This window comes from Lycium ferocissimum, chromosome 1 (genome assembly GCF_029784015.1).
Source record: "Lycium ferocissimum isolate CSIRO_LF1 chromosome 1, AGI_CSIRO_Lferr_CH_V1, whole genome shotgun sequence".
In the NCBI taxonomy this organism is placed as follows: Eukaryota; Viridiplantae; Streptophyta; class Magnoliopsida; order Solanales; family Solanaceae; genus Lycium; species Lycium ferocissimum.
In genome coordinates this window covers 12,614,623-12,631,289 of record NC_081342.1, presented here as the reverse complement: position 1 = coordinate 12,631,289, position 16,667 = coordinate 12,614,623, and the positions used below count along the sequence as shown (strand labels likewise).

Here is a 16,667-nt window from a genome sequence, read left to right as displayed (position 1 = left end):
ATATAAGCAAAAAATAAATCAATTTGATCAGTTTATAAGCTTAGTCAAACACCACTAATTATAAAGACTGAGGGACTACTAATTACATTAGCATCAACTAGTTTGATATTAAAACTAATTAGTTGATTGAATTGAATGCAATATATCCCCCAACCGGACGCCACAGGTAAGTGACAACTACCTCATTTATCCATCATAATTCTTGTCTGTCGTACTCTCTATCTCCTATTCAATGACATTATATGCACGCAACAATATATATAGAGCCTGTTATGTACTTCCATCTATATATAATAGTAAAAGCAGTCCCCCAGTCTTTATAATTTATCTCCAATTCTTTCTTGTAATAAATATTATGAAGACACTGGATCTAAGCAACGGGGCAGAAAAAAATAGATGTGAAGAAAGGGTTAAGTGTAGAAGTTATGAAATGGTTTTAAGAATGATGGGGCTAGTTTTCACTCTAGTAGCTGCTATTGTGGCTGGTACTAACAAGGATACCGAGTCAGTTGCCGTATCTCTCATAGATGGCTTACCTCCTTTGCACCTTACTCTAACGGCCAAATGGAATTATATGTCTTCAACTGTGTAAGCAAATTCTAACACATACTATATACACAAATTAGTCATCTATATACTGAGTTAAACACATACATATGGTAACAGTGTAAAGAAATTTTATATCGTCAGTATATTTTTAATCTATTGTAGCAGCTAATTAACTGCCTAATTTTTTAAGATTACGAATTCCACTTTTCACTACCTTTACGCAGCTAACTTGTCTTATTTCGTAGATTACTAATTTTGCTTGTTATAGATGGTTACGTGCAGTTATCTTTTTCACTAGCTTTACACAATTAACTTGTCTTATTTTTCAAATTACTAATTTCATTTATTATAGACGGTTACATGTAAATATCTTTTTCACTAGATTTACACATCTTTTTGAGCATGTTCAGCTTCCAAAAGTCTTTGAGTCCTCACTATGAAATTACACAAAGAAAACATCGCTAGTAGATAGTTATTTTATCATCTTACAAAGCTATCAGTTCTTCTAATCAGGTTAGCACTTATATCGCCTCATGCAACTATATTCAATCAAATGATAGAGAGGCAATTGAATCAGTTGTCACTCTTGCTAGGAAGCAGTCAATTTCATCTCAAGGGAGCATTGTTCTAATCATTTATGTAACATTTCTCTTCAATAAACCTTCCTTTTGCAGCGCGTCAAAAAGGATCTTTCAGGCTTTTTTCCCTTCCCTCAGTTAGGGAATTTCAGTGTATAGAAGTTAATTGAACTCGTAACGTAATCAGCTTTTTAATAACAAATTGTATAATTAAAATTATTTACACTTGTCAGTGCATAAAAGTTAAACCTTTTGTTGCTTAATGACAGGTACTTTGTGGTAGTGAATGCGGTGGCATGTGCATATGCAGCGACATCTATGGCGTTTCAAGCTCTAACGGGCGGAAGCAGAGGAAAAAAATGGACAGGCTCAGTCTTAGTTGTTGCTCTAGACCTGACTATAGTTGCACTCCTTTTTTCGGCCAACGGTGCGTCAGCTGCAGTTGGACTCATTGCTCTAAATGGCAACCCTCACACTCAGTGGCACAAAGTTTGTTATGCTTTCAAGAGATATTGCATCCAAGGGGGAGCTGCTCTTGCTATGTCTATGCTTGGTTCTTTCTTCTTTCTTTGCCTTGTGCTACTCCTCACTTTGAATCTTCACAGAACTACTTTAAATTATTAAGGGTCTATATCGAAAGATAAAAAGTGTGCTGCATTTATATGTCCAAAAGAGCTATGATGAGTCTCGAAATAGAATTGGAAGTTTGTTCATAACAATTAACACCAGCTTCTACTCATATATATATGGTCGATCTATTTATGTTATTTGTCAGCTATACATGTAGGAATCCGCGACTTAAATAGCACAAAAAAAAAAAAAAAGTTGAAAAAAAAAAAAAAAAAAAGAACATAAGTAGTATTCGCGCACGAAATTCGTGCGTAAAAGGACCAAACTACAAAAACACAGTTTTGGCCTTTCACGCACGAATTTTGTGCGTGAATGGGGTGACCAAAAAAAAAAAAGAGAACATTAGTAGTCACACACTAATTTTGTGCGTTAATGTTGGGGCCTTTTTTTTTTTTTTTTTTTTCTCCTTTGCGTTACTTTTCCAATCACGTTTTTTTCCATACTTTGGGCAAAGATTAGTCATGTTTTAAAATCCCAAAATATCAATATTTTATATAAAACTTAATATTTTTTTTTACGTACAATAATGTCGGCTCATTACATGAAGTCCACCTAAACGTTTGGATCGTCGTTTTAGGGGTTCTGAAAAAGTGCTTAGAAGCAAGCTTTGAAACTTGTAATATTTATAGGGTTTTGATTTAAGTGTTTTATTATATTTGAATGTACAAATTTAAATATTTGATTTAATAATAATTCATCAATACGAGAGGTCTATACTAATTAAAAAATAATTCATTCCATTTAATTACAATACTAATTCAAAGCAATACAATTGAATTAGTATTGTAATTAAATGGAATGAATTATTTTTTAATTAGTATAGACCTCTCGTATTGGATGAATTATTATTATTAAATCAAATATTTAAATTTGTACATTCAAATATAATAAAACACTTAAATCAAAACCCTATAAATATTACAAGTTTCAAAACTTGCTTCGGGCACTTTAGAACCCCTAAAACGACGATCCAAACGTTTAGGTGGACTTCATGTAATGAGCCGACATTATTGTACGCAAAAATATATTAAGTTTTATATAAAATATTGATATTTTGGGATTTTAAAACATGACTAATCTTTGCCCAAAGTATGGAAAAAAACGTTATTGAAAAGTAACGCAAAGAAAAAAAAAAAAAAAAGGCCCCATCATTAACGCACAAAATTAGTGCGTGACTACTAATGTTCTCTTTTTTTTTTTGGTCACCCCATTCACGCACAAAATTCGTGCGTGAAAGGCCAAAACTATGTTTTTGCGGTTTGGTCCTTTCACGCACGAATTTCGTGCGCGAATACCACTTATGTTTTTTTTTTTTTGGTACTAGTTTGGTTCAACTTTTTTTTTTTTGTGCTATTTAAGTCGCGGTCTCATACATGTAGACTACATAGCAAGGTTGACAAATCTCTGCCTCATATATACGGCAATGGGCTGGCTCTTCGTCCATAGAGACTGCACCCACTGACTTTAACTCCAATTGTATATGTATTATCACCGGTCCATATTATGTGCCTTTTTAAGATTGTTGCACATTTCCTTAATAAGGGAGCTTTTGCCCAAAGTAAGCCATTATTTCAGCCAATTCAGCAAAATAATGTCTTTTTGAAAATTTACACAATTAGAATATATGTATTTCGCAATAACGTATTAGGCATTATTTTATTCAAAAACTTCAACGGACAAAAAAGTTAAGAGGTTAACGGTGTTAAAGGGTAATTCGTTATTGTGAGTAACATTTTATGGTTAATACGTTACTATGAGTAATGAATCTAAAGAATACAAAATCTGACGGTGGTTGATCTTAAAGTCGTAACTCAGAGTTACAACTTCGGGGTAAAACATGACTGACAGTAACGTTTCTACATAATATAGGCATGGGCAGTCAAATCCTGCAAAGAATTCTGCAAATTGCAAACCCTTCTGATTGATGTACCTATAAAACATTGCCGACAGTATTGATTACCCTTTAAAAAAGTATTGATTAGCCTTAAAAGAAGTACTGGTTAGCCTGACAAAAAAAATACTGATTAGGATTAAAAAATCATTGATTAGCCTTACAAAAAAGTACTGATTGGCTAAATAAAGTAGCAGTTTTTCAGTTTCAAAGCAACACTAGCAGTTAGAAATTATATAAGCAGAAGTTGATTAATTCTCCCTTTTAGCATTTTCATGTACATTTTAAAGTGCAAGATGGTTAAGCCCCAAAGAAATTAAAGATACAATGTCTGAAGTTTACAACAATAACTACTAGTAATTAATACTTATATATAACGGTCTTTTCATATATGAAAATTAAGAAACAATCATCTTTCATATCTCTTTGCTTAAAGAAAAATACTCCATACTCCATCTTCTAGAAGTAAAACAACAACTAAATTTGGTGTCCCAATTCACTTCACTGGAACTAAATTTGTATGAAGCGAAACAACAGCTAAGAGTGGTGTCCATCAAGCTGTAGACTAAGAGACCTTAGTGAATCATATATACTCCATAAAATAAAGCACTCAAATCAGCTAGGATAAAATAAAGAACTCAAATCAGTGAACATTGAAACCAAATTAATTAACCATAAAATGTTACTCAAAGTAACGTATTAACCATAAAACGCTACTCACAGTAACGAATTAACCTTTAACATTGTTAACCATTAACTTTTTTGCCCATAATTTTTTTTTAATAAAATAATATCTAATACGTTCTTTTGCAGAATACGTTTATTCTACTTCCGTAAATTTTCAAAAGAATATATTTTGGTGAATTGGCTGAAATAATGACTCACTTTAGTAAAAAATTCTTAATAAGGACATTAATGTTTACTTCATATGAAGTCCGCATCTCTAGTCACAAAGGGAGTAATGAATATAGTGGGATGGATCCAAAGCTTAGACTTTCTGTCGTTGAGTAGGAATAGGCTGCGCCCTACCCTGTCAGACTATATACTCCAATAAAAGCTCATTTCCTTTTTTCCTCTAAAGCCCCTCACTTCACTCACTTTTAAACTTTTAATCAGAAGTCACTCGATTAAAAGAAGATCATAGTTCAGTTCAAAGCGAGAAGCCAGTTAGACAGAGACATAATGCAATTGGAAAAACCAACTCTAAAATGTAATTTACTTTAAAGAGGGAAAAAAGAAAAGCTAAGGAAAGAAAATAACCAAAAAATACCAACAGAGGATATTAAGAAGTCAATAGTTAATGGGGGAGCAAGAAAAATTCAAACCCATTAGGATTTGTACCCTGAAATGATATGCTCCATATGGCAAACAAGAACGGAAAGGCGACAGTGTTTTTGAGTGACAAACACATGATATGTTCCACACAACATATCGGCTGACTTGGAAAGCCACATGGGCATTTTAACTGATTAGACATGCCTACTTGGCTTTCCGACGAGATTTAATGGACTATTCCGATCAAATTGCCATAAGTTTAGCGATTTTAAAGTGACAAACATGACTTTTGTAGAAAGATAATAAGTTCGATAACCTTCTGAGAAATTAACTCCTAAGAAGGAGGAGAGGAAGAGGTCGATGTCGATGTAAAGAAGCACGGAGACAAGTAGACCTTTTTATAAATAAATGATTACAACTGGAAGAGAAAAAATGAAGCTTAACAAAATAATTAACAATATACGAACCAGCTGTGAACATAGAATGCAAAAGTTGACTAATTTGATTAGACATTTTAATGAGGCATGAGCTGAACAGCAAAAGCCTACATACCACAGCAAACTAGATAAAACATCTATACTAAATCTCACTTTTCCCCTTCTCTATCAGGATAGCTACATGTTTTATCAACTTTAGCTTTACAAATGACTATAAACACATGCTGAAAGAAAAGGCTCTCTGTTGCCTCAACAGAACCGGCGATCAAGCTGACGAAAGATTTGCAGTCCACATGACAGAATTAACAAAAACCTTCATTACAGCACACCGATGATCCAGCAGAATGTCCTGGATTGTTTGCTTTTGCAACCTTATTTGTAAATGATAACCTTTGACACTATTGAAGCAATGAGGAATCCTTGTAATCCATTTTGGCAAAACACCCCTTGATTCGCGTCCTACTTTCTGACCGAGCCTTCCTTGACTCATACCTAGCTATAATATGCTTCTCATACCTGATGAAAACATCTCAGTCAAGCAATATGATAGTATATACCATATAATAAAGACAATACCAATCAAGATAGCGAAGCATCTCTTCTACTTTTTAACCTACAAGCGAATGAAAAAGCGAGTGTATATACCTCCTTGTTTTCTTCTTCTCTTTGTACCGTGACACGGCAGTCTCTCTTCTTGGCTGTTTAACTCACGATGAGCAACTTTAGGTACCATTTGAAAGGTTTCAGCAGTAGGAGGATTATGAGATTGTTCTTCATTTGCTCCACCAGAAGTATCACCAACATCTGAATCTCTGTCGGGAAGTAAACATTTTGTCTCAATGAAGCAATCTGCTAAGGAAGAAGAAAAGCCTTGAGCTGCGAATGCGCCAGTATCACCACACCAATGAAAGCCACTTCCCTGCAGGCAAGGACCATGATCAACACTGCAACTGCTACAATTCCTTTAAATTTGAGATAATTTTCTACGTGAAAGTTGAATGCAGTTAATTGCTCACAAAACTATATCAAGTGATGATAAGCTTAACTGTTGATAGGACATATCCAGCTATAGTAGATGCTATAGAAACAGTTAGGTAATTAGAAATGGATTGCTTGAGTGTCCTTCATTCCTATATGCAAAAAGATCTATACAGGTAAAGTAAGCATAAAACTTTCTGGAAATTATGTGGAAAACTAATAAAACTTTGCAAGTGGAAATTTAACTAGTCCATTCAGTAGTCTCAACTCTCAAGAGATGTTACTTAATGTTGAGATATAAGTAAAATAATTAAGTCATTAAAAGTGTGTCCTCTCTAACAACTTAAGTTTTTCGACATATGGTCACTCAATCCAACACTTGACAACTATAATTCAATGGAGCATGCTTTCTTTCCCAAGAAAAAAGATAGGGAAACATACAAGATGTCAAAATTGGTCATGGAGACGATGGATAATCTAATGGTAGAATAGCTTGCCACATAATGGCTAGTGACTGAGCCATAACACAAGAAATGCACCTATCGAGTAAACGAGTAAACATATGCGAAATACAGGAAAAAGAGAGACACAAGTAGCAGTTCTTTTCAGTACTTCTTCCAACAAGTAAAATATTTCTCATTTCCTTTAGAGCAAGCAATGTTAAGATCACATTAAACAAATAAGTTCAGATTTTCCTTTTTGGTAAATTATAAATGTGTTAGCCAAGTTGCCATACACCTTTTGGTATCAAAAATAAACTTTTCTTACTTTTTGAACTATGCCAAGTAAGAGAACCAACCGAGATGAAATGACCTTAACTAGAGAAAGAAAAAAGAAATTAGGTAGGGAAAGAAGGTTTACCTCAGATGAAGGAACAACATGTTGCTCTGAATTCTGCATAAATCCCGAACCTTTAATTACCGATTGACGATTCTGGGTCGGTTCCATAGATTGAAATCCTATAATTGGTACAGTTTCATCTTGATCATCACTGGAATTTGGTTCCAACTTTGATAGTTCACGAAGTTGAGAAAGTATTTTTTCCTCATGTTTCCCACATGCAGCATTTCGGTTCTGATTTAAAAAATAATTAGGGAAAAACCCTTAGCATGTAAGAATCCAGCATTTATTTTGTTTCAGAAAACACTAGAAGCATATGGTGAAAAAGGAGCCAGAGAAAATATATCTCTACATATCGAAGACATAATTAAGTAGATTAAAATGTGTTCTCCCTAACAGTCTGAGGTTTCAAATGAGTTTGGTCACACAATTTGACATGATATTAGAATTAAGTTCCTAGTCTTACCACCGTCCATTATCATAATAGTAAAATTCACGGTCTTTGTCCCATTCAGGCTCTCACAGGCATGGGAGGAGCCATCACTTTAGCTATGGGCCAGAAGAACCAATTGTTTTTGCTCAAACTTTGAATTCATGTTAAACAATCATTTGACATGTATAAATAATCTATCCAAAATCCATTAAATAAAAATGATTGCGATTCAGGACCCATATAGAAACATATGGTGCAAACAGAGCAAGGGAAATAACCAAAGTTAGGACTAGCTTTGTTACTTCAACTAAGGAATGAGGAAAAGGAAGTTTGGATACAGAGCAGTTTTCTTCCAAATACTTTTCACATAATAATTCATTTTGAGTTTTGTTCTTAGATGTGGCCATAAAATATGTTTGCTCTTGTTTCTTTCTAGATAGTTCTTGAAGAGTTTTTCTCTTTACTTTATTACTTGGATTTTTATTTGAAAAGGTTAACTTCATAAGTTCTGTTAGAAAAGTGTGTGTTTGTGGTGAAAAATCTAGATATGCTTCAAGCTGTGTGTCTTTCTTGGATCACTTTTCAAAGAGAATAATTTGTCCCTCACAAATACTTTCCCGGGATAGAATGAAGTAAAGCTAAGAAATAATGTAAACAAATCTCTGAATACACAAGAATTAATGCTGCAGTCACTAAACTTATGTAGTTTTTCTGAAGGAAGAATATTGATTCTTTGAGTATTTCTGATGATAGAAATGTTTCAGGATGTTCCTCTATTTATAGAGGATGTCTTTAACTCTTGAACCTGAAATGACGCAACTTTTAGGGAAGAGATGTCTTTCTTTCAGAAAGAAAAATACTTTTTCCTTTTTGCAGAAAGAAAAGTACTCTTTCTTTTTATCTATTCCTTTTATTTTCTCTTGAAAATTCCAACAATTCCCCACCATTTTCAAGTGCAAATAACAGCCCAACACTTCCTTTAGAAATTAAGAGACAAGTGAATCCATGCATAAATAAAGTATCTGTAATGACATGTGCATTTTGATCATTTTACCCCTGCTAGTTCCTTTTCAAGACTAGAAGCGAGTCTAGTGATAACTTAAGGAGCTAGAATTCTGAAATAAAGGCCTTTGATTTCTCTTGTGCACTTGTTTGAAAACTTGACTTATTTTTGTTGGGGGTGACTTAGTAAACTTGACCTCTGATGGGAATTCCGAAGCCAAGAGTGAGTCTGTAGCATGTTTTTACATTGATGTGCATATTTAGTTTGCGTCTGTAGGGCCTCGATTTGATGTTGGGATTTTGGGTGAAAAACCAAAGCTCATTGGTCAACTGGGACCATTGCAGCGGGTGTCATACCACTGTAGCGAGTCCGCCGTCGTGTTTAGCCGGTCGCCGCCGCGGGATTTTGGGTTTAATGAGGTCCGCCGTAGCGGTGGGATTTTTCGCTACAGTGAGACCGCTGCAGCGAAGAGGGGACCACTGCAGCGATCGACGGGAGACAGAAACTGACTTTTATATCACCAATTTCGAAGTCATTCCCCACATAACACCAAAACACTTCCCAAGAACAGTTAGAGGTGATTTTCTAAGGCTAGGGTGAAACCCCTCTTTGAAGGTAAATTCTAATCTCTACGTAGTTCATTCCCTATTCTTCTTCAGGTTCCATGACTAGCTTAAGGTCCTCTAATGGTGTATGAAAGATTAGAACCCTAGAAATAGTAAACCCTTGGATAATGAATGGGTTGTTGATTTTATTATTGTTTATTCATCTAAGAATGTAGAGTATCACTTTCTAGGATGAGAATTGATTACTTATGTGGAAATTGCGTATGAGACTTAGGGTTCTAATAAAAATGAGAACTTTAGCATAAAAACCGTTTGAAAGGGGTTGAATTGATTAGAAAACCCATGAATTGGAATAGTATGATTGTTGGGATAGAAATTATGATAAGTTCATCACTAAATGATGGGTTCACCATTTGAAAAGGGTAGAAGTAATTGGGTTTTCTTTCCCAATTTTTGTTCTTGTTAGAGTAAATGATCCATTACTCACTTAGCGTCATATTGCTAGACTTTGAACATTCCGAAGCTTTACGAAAGGGAAAAGCTGTTGCGGGGTAGCTTGCATTGTTCCAGTTCTACATCTGAGGTAGGCTACGATTTACTTGAGTTAGATCTTGATTAGTTCAATGTATATATAATAGAATTGATGGGAGAAAGCACGTATAGGTCTTCGGACATGAAGTCTGGTCTGAAATTCCTAGGTTGGTACTGATTGATTGATTGATTATGTGGGCTTGTCACCATTACTTTATGTCTTTGAAACCTGAGGTATAATTGTTATGTTATAAGAAGGAAGGAGTTCATATATACTCTTCTTGTTGATTGAGATGATTACATATTCACTATGTTGATGAGTTAATTTACTTGAGTCTTTATATGACTTGTGGCGTGATGCCTTATAATTCTTGACGTGATATTGTTGGCTGATCATATTCCATATTGACTGTTAGACTAGAAATACGTTAAGATTCATATTATGGTGAGATACAGAAAGAATGCATATACAAAGGCACATTTGACAAGGGGTGAGGATGTGGCCTAGTTATGGGCTCGTGATCCGAGGTCAATTTCGGAGCGAGTAGTATATGGACACCATGGGTCCCCTGCAGGTCATGACTAATTGGGCAAACATTACTAGTTGGCATGCTTGTACAGGGTTGAGATACTATTATTGTTGCATTGCATTGCATCAGACTTGTATTATTCCTGATGATGGTTGTGGCTGGACTTATCTTAGTTCTGTGTTGGCTGATTTCGGTCGATGACATTATTTGGTGATGTGATGTTGTGCCTATCTGCCTATTTTATTAATTTTACGAATGTATGCATGATACTAATCTGTTATATCCCGTATTTTGTACATTGGGATATTCCGAGCTAACAGTGATAAGTTAAGGACAAGACTATTTTGGAATACGAGGTAGAGACTTTTAACCTCCGGTTTTGTTTTAAGGCACAAGTTGCTTATGATTTTATTGGTATGGAATATTAAGAAAAATTAGGGGTTAAAAGTGAATTATGGAAAGTTAATATTTCATGAACCAAGCCACAACTTGGCCGTGTGGAGTGAGTGGCTCCCACCCATGGCTTGGCTAATTTTAATTGATCCAAGCCATGTGTGGGGCATGGTCCACTTGTATGAATTATATACATAGGCAAGAGATGACAAAGCAAGATAATTCATCATTTTATACAAGCTCTAAAAACTTGGAGAAAGAGATGGAGACATTCGGCCATGGCTTGGCCGAAATTGTTGTCCAAAAATTTTGATCAAAAATAATTTTCTTCTAGCTTTTCAACCAATTGGAAGGCCCTTATTAACGTGGAGTAGTTGTTGGAGCAAGCAAAGCACTCATTCTTGCAAGGCACAACCTAGCCAAGTTGAAGAACTAAGTGGAAAAGGTAAGGTTTAATCTCCTCTTTCATGTATTATGGATGGTTGTGCGTGTTGTTAGGCGTAGAAATGGATGAAATTCATGAAATTATGTGTGTTGGTGTTGTAGCCGTGAGTGGGCTGTTTTGTGTAGGAGGAATGAATTAAATTTTCTTAGTATTCTTGGTTGTTGTTGTTGTAGATTCTATGATGAAAATGAAGGTTTGATGGTTCAAATTGAAGTTGTAATCGTTGTGGGCTGTTTTAGAAGCTAATGTGATTTTAATATAGTTTCTTGTATTTATGAGAATGATGTTGTTAACGTGTGGATTGTTAATGTAGTTCATGAATTTGGAAGAAAGAAATGTGTTGTTGTTGTTCCCATTGAAGTTGGAAGGTTTCGGGTTATGTTGTATGTTGGTTGGGTTGTTTTGAATATTGTGCGGATTGTTTGAAGTGTTCTTGAGTCTTGTTTGAATGGTTTCGGATTAGTACTTGAATGTGTGAGCACTAGTGTTGGCTTGATTATATGTGGTTGATTTGAATGTAAATGAAATGTCGTCGAATTGTATAGAAAAGAGTTACTAACGTTAGAATGCGTTTTGTATTACTTTTTGATGTTGTTAGTATGGTTGTTGGTATTGTTGTTGATGATTTGGCCGAGTTGAATTCTCGGGGTTGTTGAATTTGTAGGGAAAATGCTGCCCAAATTTCTGTAAATAAAGTGATAGCTTGGGATTGAATCCTAAGTGCCTATGACTAATGGTTAGTATCTAACGACGTTGTTGTAGATCTTGAGAAGCCGAGACTTAAGTTCGGATTAGCTTAGGAAGCGGACAAGGTATGTAAAGCTTACCCTTTCTTTCTTTTGGCATGTCTTAGATGTAAGATATGATATGATACGAGCCTTGGGGTAACTCCATTCTCAAATTCTGAGCATGTCTACGATTCTTATCCACTTTTTGATGTTAGTATTCCTAATATAGTCGAGCTATGACCTTTGTGTCTTTTGCATGATTGGATAGTAAATGTTGCATAAAGAGTTTTTGTCCCTAAAGGATTCTACGTCGAATAAGGTCCCTAACTTTCATAAATGGGCTCGGATTGCCTTGATTCGTTCGTAAAGGATTCTATAATGATTAATGCCCGTAACTTTCATGGGCGGGCTCGGATTGGTTTGATACATGTTTACGATCCCTAAGATTCTTTAATTTGACAGTTCTAATGGCATTTAGAACGGATTTGACATGACTATCATTTGATACTCGAGCGTTGATTTGTCTTCTTATCTATTGAGTCTTAAAAATGATTTATGTGCATATGGTTTCTCACTACTCTGCTCGTGCGAGCTGTTGTTACATCTTTCACCGAGTCCCGGGCCGGGTACATATTTGTGCACGGTTTGCTTTGCATTGTTCACCGAGTCCCTCACTAGAGGGCGGGTACGGTATATATATATATGATATGATGATGGCGCCGGCCAGCGGGATGGGCCGAGTATGATATACATGATGGAGACATGATCTCATTCACCGAGTCCCTCACTAGAGGGCCGGGTACGGTATATATATGATGATATGATTCTATTCACCGAGTCCCTCACTAGAGGGCCGGGTACGGTATATATATATATATATATATATATATATATATATATATATATATATATATATATGATGACATGATGGTATGATGACATGATGATATGATGATCTTATTTACCGAGTCCCTCACTAAAGGGCGGGACACGTTATATATACACGTATGTACATGATGATTATTTACTTATGTTTCTAAGTCCCATAACGATTTGGATATGATATTGATACGCATGATTTATGTTTCAAGGCAAGCCTTATGATTTTTTTTATTGTACTTGTTTTCTACCTTATTTCGGTATGATCGTGTTTACTTGTATTTCATGCTTTACATGCTCGGTACGTATATTCGACCCCCTTTCTTCGGGGCTGCGTTTCATGCCACGGTGTATACGGATGAGTAGAGGATATTAGTAGAAGATGTTCCAGCGGGATTGGCGAGCTCATTTCCTCGAGTCTTTTGGGAGTCGGAAGTATCTATGTTATGGTATCTTGAGTTATGTTAGAGACTTTGCGGACGAGTTACGCATATAACATGTCGGTCTTGTAAGCGGCTACGTAAGCCGATGTATCATTATGCATTATATTACAGATTTCATATGATTACGATTTTCTTGGTTTGAAAGGACGAAAAGCATGTTCCTTTTTAAAAGCTTACATTATGCACTCATTTCATGATTTAAGAGTCCGGTATGATTATGAGTATCACGAGAATCGGCGGGTTCGCTCGGCCTAAGTAAGGGTCGGGTGCCCATCACGCCCTATCAAAAGTTGGGGTGTGACAAATTGGTATCGAAGCGGTTCGTCCTAGGGGTTGTACGCAAAGTCGTGTCCCGGTGAGAGTCCCGTTTATGGTGTGAGCGCGCCACATTTATAAACGGGGAGGCTACGGGGCATCTAGGGTGGTTACTCTTCTTTCACATACGAGATCGTGCCATAGAGCCAAGTCATAGGGAATGAGATTCCTTTATACTAACCTTTGATTTCGGCGGAAGAATGGCATCGACGGACAAGAAAGTGACTAGCGATATTGGAAGTTACAAAGCACGCGGTAGGCAAAGGTATGAAAGATATATGTCGGGTAAGATATTGAAGTACGATTGAAATACAAGTTGAAGATTAAAGGGGAAAGTAAACAAGAAAGTGTAACAGGTGCAGTTTGAGTTGGGCATACGAGGTATGTTTATCATTTAAATCTTTGTTGTTGATATTGGGAGCGTTGTGTGATTTGTGATATGATATGATATATATATATATATATATATATATATATATATATATATATATATATATATATGTGCGCGCGCGTTTTGGGGGGGGCATTGTTGGTATTTTCTGCGTGCGAGTATTTTGAGATAGTAACAATTACAGAGGAAACTCTGCCAAAATTTTCCTAGAAATAAAAAGAGAGAATGAGATATAGGTTTGTGATATGACTTGAAAGGTCGTACCAATAGTAATGATAAGATTTGATTAAGTTGCGAGTACGAGTACGACATCTTGATGGAGTGATTTAAAATTGAGAAGTATAATTATGCGGCTATATAGTTGGAAGTAATAGTATGATTAAGACAAGAGTACAGAGGAAAAGAATTGTGACGGACATGAATGTATTGATAAGATAGCTTGTGAGATATTAAGGATAAAGTGGACCAGAAAGGGTAAAAGGTTAAGAAGTGTTATATTATAGGATTGATTACGAATAAGATATCATGTGAATATAATGGGGACTGTTATGAAAATAAGTAAAGCCGAGTGAGAAGGTGGCCAAAGCTATGATGTGATCTATGTAGCTAGGATATAAAGGCAAGTGTGAAACGGAAAAGCGAGCTATGGAACGAATAAGGAAGACTTATCAAGTTCTGTAGGAGAAGTTTGGAATAAGGGTTATATAATAACGAAAATGATAGCGAGTGTAAGAAAAGAAAGGGTAATTGGAAGAAGGAAATAAGAAGAGAGCGAGATAACAGTGTAGTAATAGACCATGACATGTGTAGCCAAGGATACGAGTACTATAAGTGTGGGAATGTGAAAGACTCGGTTATAGAAAGGATGAGGAACGAGGTAAAATGAGAGCGAGAAATCAAGGCCGATAACCAAGTATTTATAAGTAACGGCGATCGAGGTGTGTTCATCACCTTTGGGAATCTGAAAGTCTAGGACGGAAAGTAGTCATATCCATAGGTGAAAAGTGAGTATTGAGGATTGAAAAAGGACTAAAATAGTAATTGTGCAGTCAGAAGAGTAAGAGACCCTTTCTAATTCGGAGAGAGATGTGTTATGAGAACGTTTAGAAATCATTAAGACTTGACTTACTCAGTTATGTGATGAAGGTCATGCGGTGAGGTGGACGCTATCATACTAGTATTAAAGCATCGTATTTCATCGAGTTCCAAGGTTAAGCGTCTTGGAGTGAGAGAAATTTTAGGATGGGTGACCCACAGGGAAGTGTACTAAAAAAGTCTTATAAAGTCGGACACGGGGAGAACCAAAGGGGGAGCTAGAGTAGCCTAAGGGAAATTAGAGTATACAGAGTAGGCGAAAACCTTAAAAGGTCACATAGGACGGGCGGATTAACCGGTGAAAGAAAAAGGGTGCATCACGGCTCTAGAATTAGGGTAAGTTGAATAGCGTTTGGAAATATTTTGTAAGCAAGATAGTAGAAATATATATGTATATATGGTATGCACACGATGTGTATCCCATATATGGCTATATCAGCGGATATGTGTATTCCGGCAACCAATGTTGCGATACATGGAAGGCAAGGGGATCAAAATGTCGGAATAAAAGTGCCGCCTAATTGAGATTGGAAATACGGACATAGGGCAAAGTATAATCGGATAATAGTATAAGTACACCCTTAAAGGGGGGAAGCGGGTGCGAGAGATGCAAGTGTAAGATGGAGACAATCGACACTACGATATATTTGATACGGATGCTCGGGCTACAGGTAAGATTCCTTGCCGAGACAAGTTAGTAAGATCTAAAAGCCAGCAATAAAGGGGTAGAAGTCAGGATGATAATTGAGGTAGTGCCGAGAACTAATTGTAGAGATCTTGAATGATATGACATTGGAAAGTGGATGCTTAAGAGAAGAGAGAATACGACAAGAGAATGATAACGAGTAACTTACAGAGACATTGTGAAAGACAACACTGTTATCTTTGGATTAAAGGTTAAGATGTGGGCAATAGAGTTGTTCGCTAATGATACTACGACCCATAAGTAGCAAGGGAGAAAGACAGAAAACCTCCTATAGTAGGAAGTGAGAAAAGGAAGGGAAGGGAGTATGACAAGATAGGCTATAAGCGGATGTGAGTACGGAGGGAATATGTGAAGTAGGATGAACCAGGAGGAGGAAAGATCGTGACTAAGATCGAGTATACTTTATACAAGTTGTACAAGGGTAGTTATGTTACCTATGAATATTTATATGCTAGGGATGAGGCCAAGCAAATACTTAATGAGAAAAGTTTGGATTCAGTGACAACAGTACGGTTATAATATTCTGGGTGCATTAAGGAAAGATGTAAAGATGGTTTAAGCTTAATTACCGAGATAGAGTTAGTACTGAGGACAAACAGGACATGGCTATGGTTGGACCAAAGATCGACCCCGATACCGGTTGTAAGATAAGAGAGGCGAAGACAAAGTAAAACATAAGAATGAGTGAAGCTACACTAAGGTATTTCTTGGGCTAATTTGAGCACCTTCGTATATTCGCGTAAAGATTGCAACATCATGTGTGACAGGAAAGTTGAGAGCAAGATCTGAGCAAAGGGACAATAGAAGGGTTGAATTAAAGATAAAGAGACGACACGAGATAAATGTACCGGAATGTTACGGGTTGAGTAAAAGGGGATTATAAGACGATTTAATCAAGGTGATCGAACTATTTTGGTTACTAAAAAGGGATAAATTTATATGCCAATTCTTTGAAATTATGCAGTCGATGATAGTTAAGAGACGGGAGCGGCTAGGTAAAGTTATTATACGAGGAGACTTCATCGCTACTT

General features: G+C 36.1%; 1 protein-coding gene across 1 annotated transcript; it reads left to right on the top strand.

Annotated features, from left to right (window-relative positions):
• Window positions 1-292: 292 nt before the first annotated feature.
• LOC132048638 (CASP-like protein 1E1) lies at window positions 293-1,901 on the top strand. Its single transcript, XM_059439346.1, has 2 exons — window positions 293-588; window positions 1,397-1,901. Exons 1-2 carry the CDS (start codon window positions 356-358, stop codon window positions 1,749-1,751), a joined length of 588 nt encoding a protein of 195 aa, XP_059295329.1. The 5' UTR covers window positions 293-355; the 3' UTR covers window positions 1,752-1,901.
• The last annotated feature ends 14,766 nt before the right edge of the window (window positions 1,902-16,667 follow it).

Coding starts and splice junctions, on each gene's coding strand:
- LOC132048638 (XM_059439346.1), top strand. CDS start 356: ATGAAGACACTGGATCTAAGCAACGGGGCAGAAAAAAATAGATGTGAA. Junction 589..1,396: donor AATTATATGTCTTCAACTGT/GTAAGCAAATTC, acceptor GCTTAATGACAG/GTACTTTGTGGTAGTGAATG.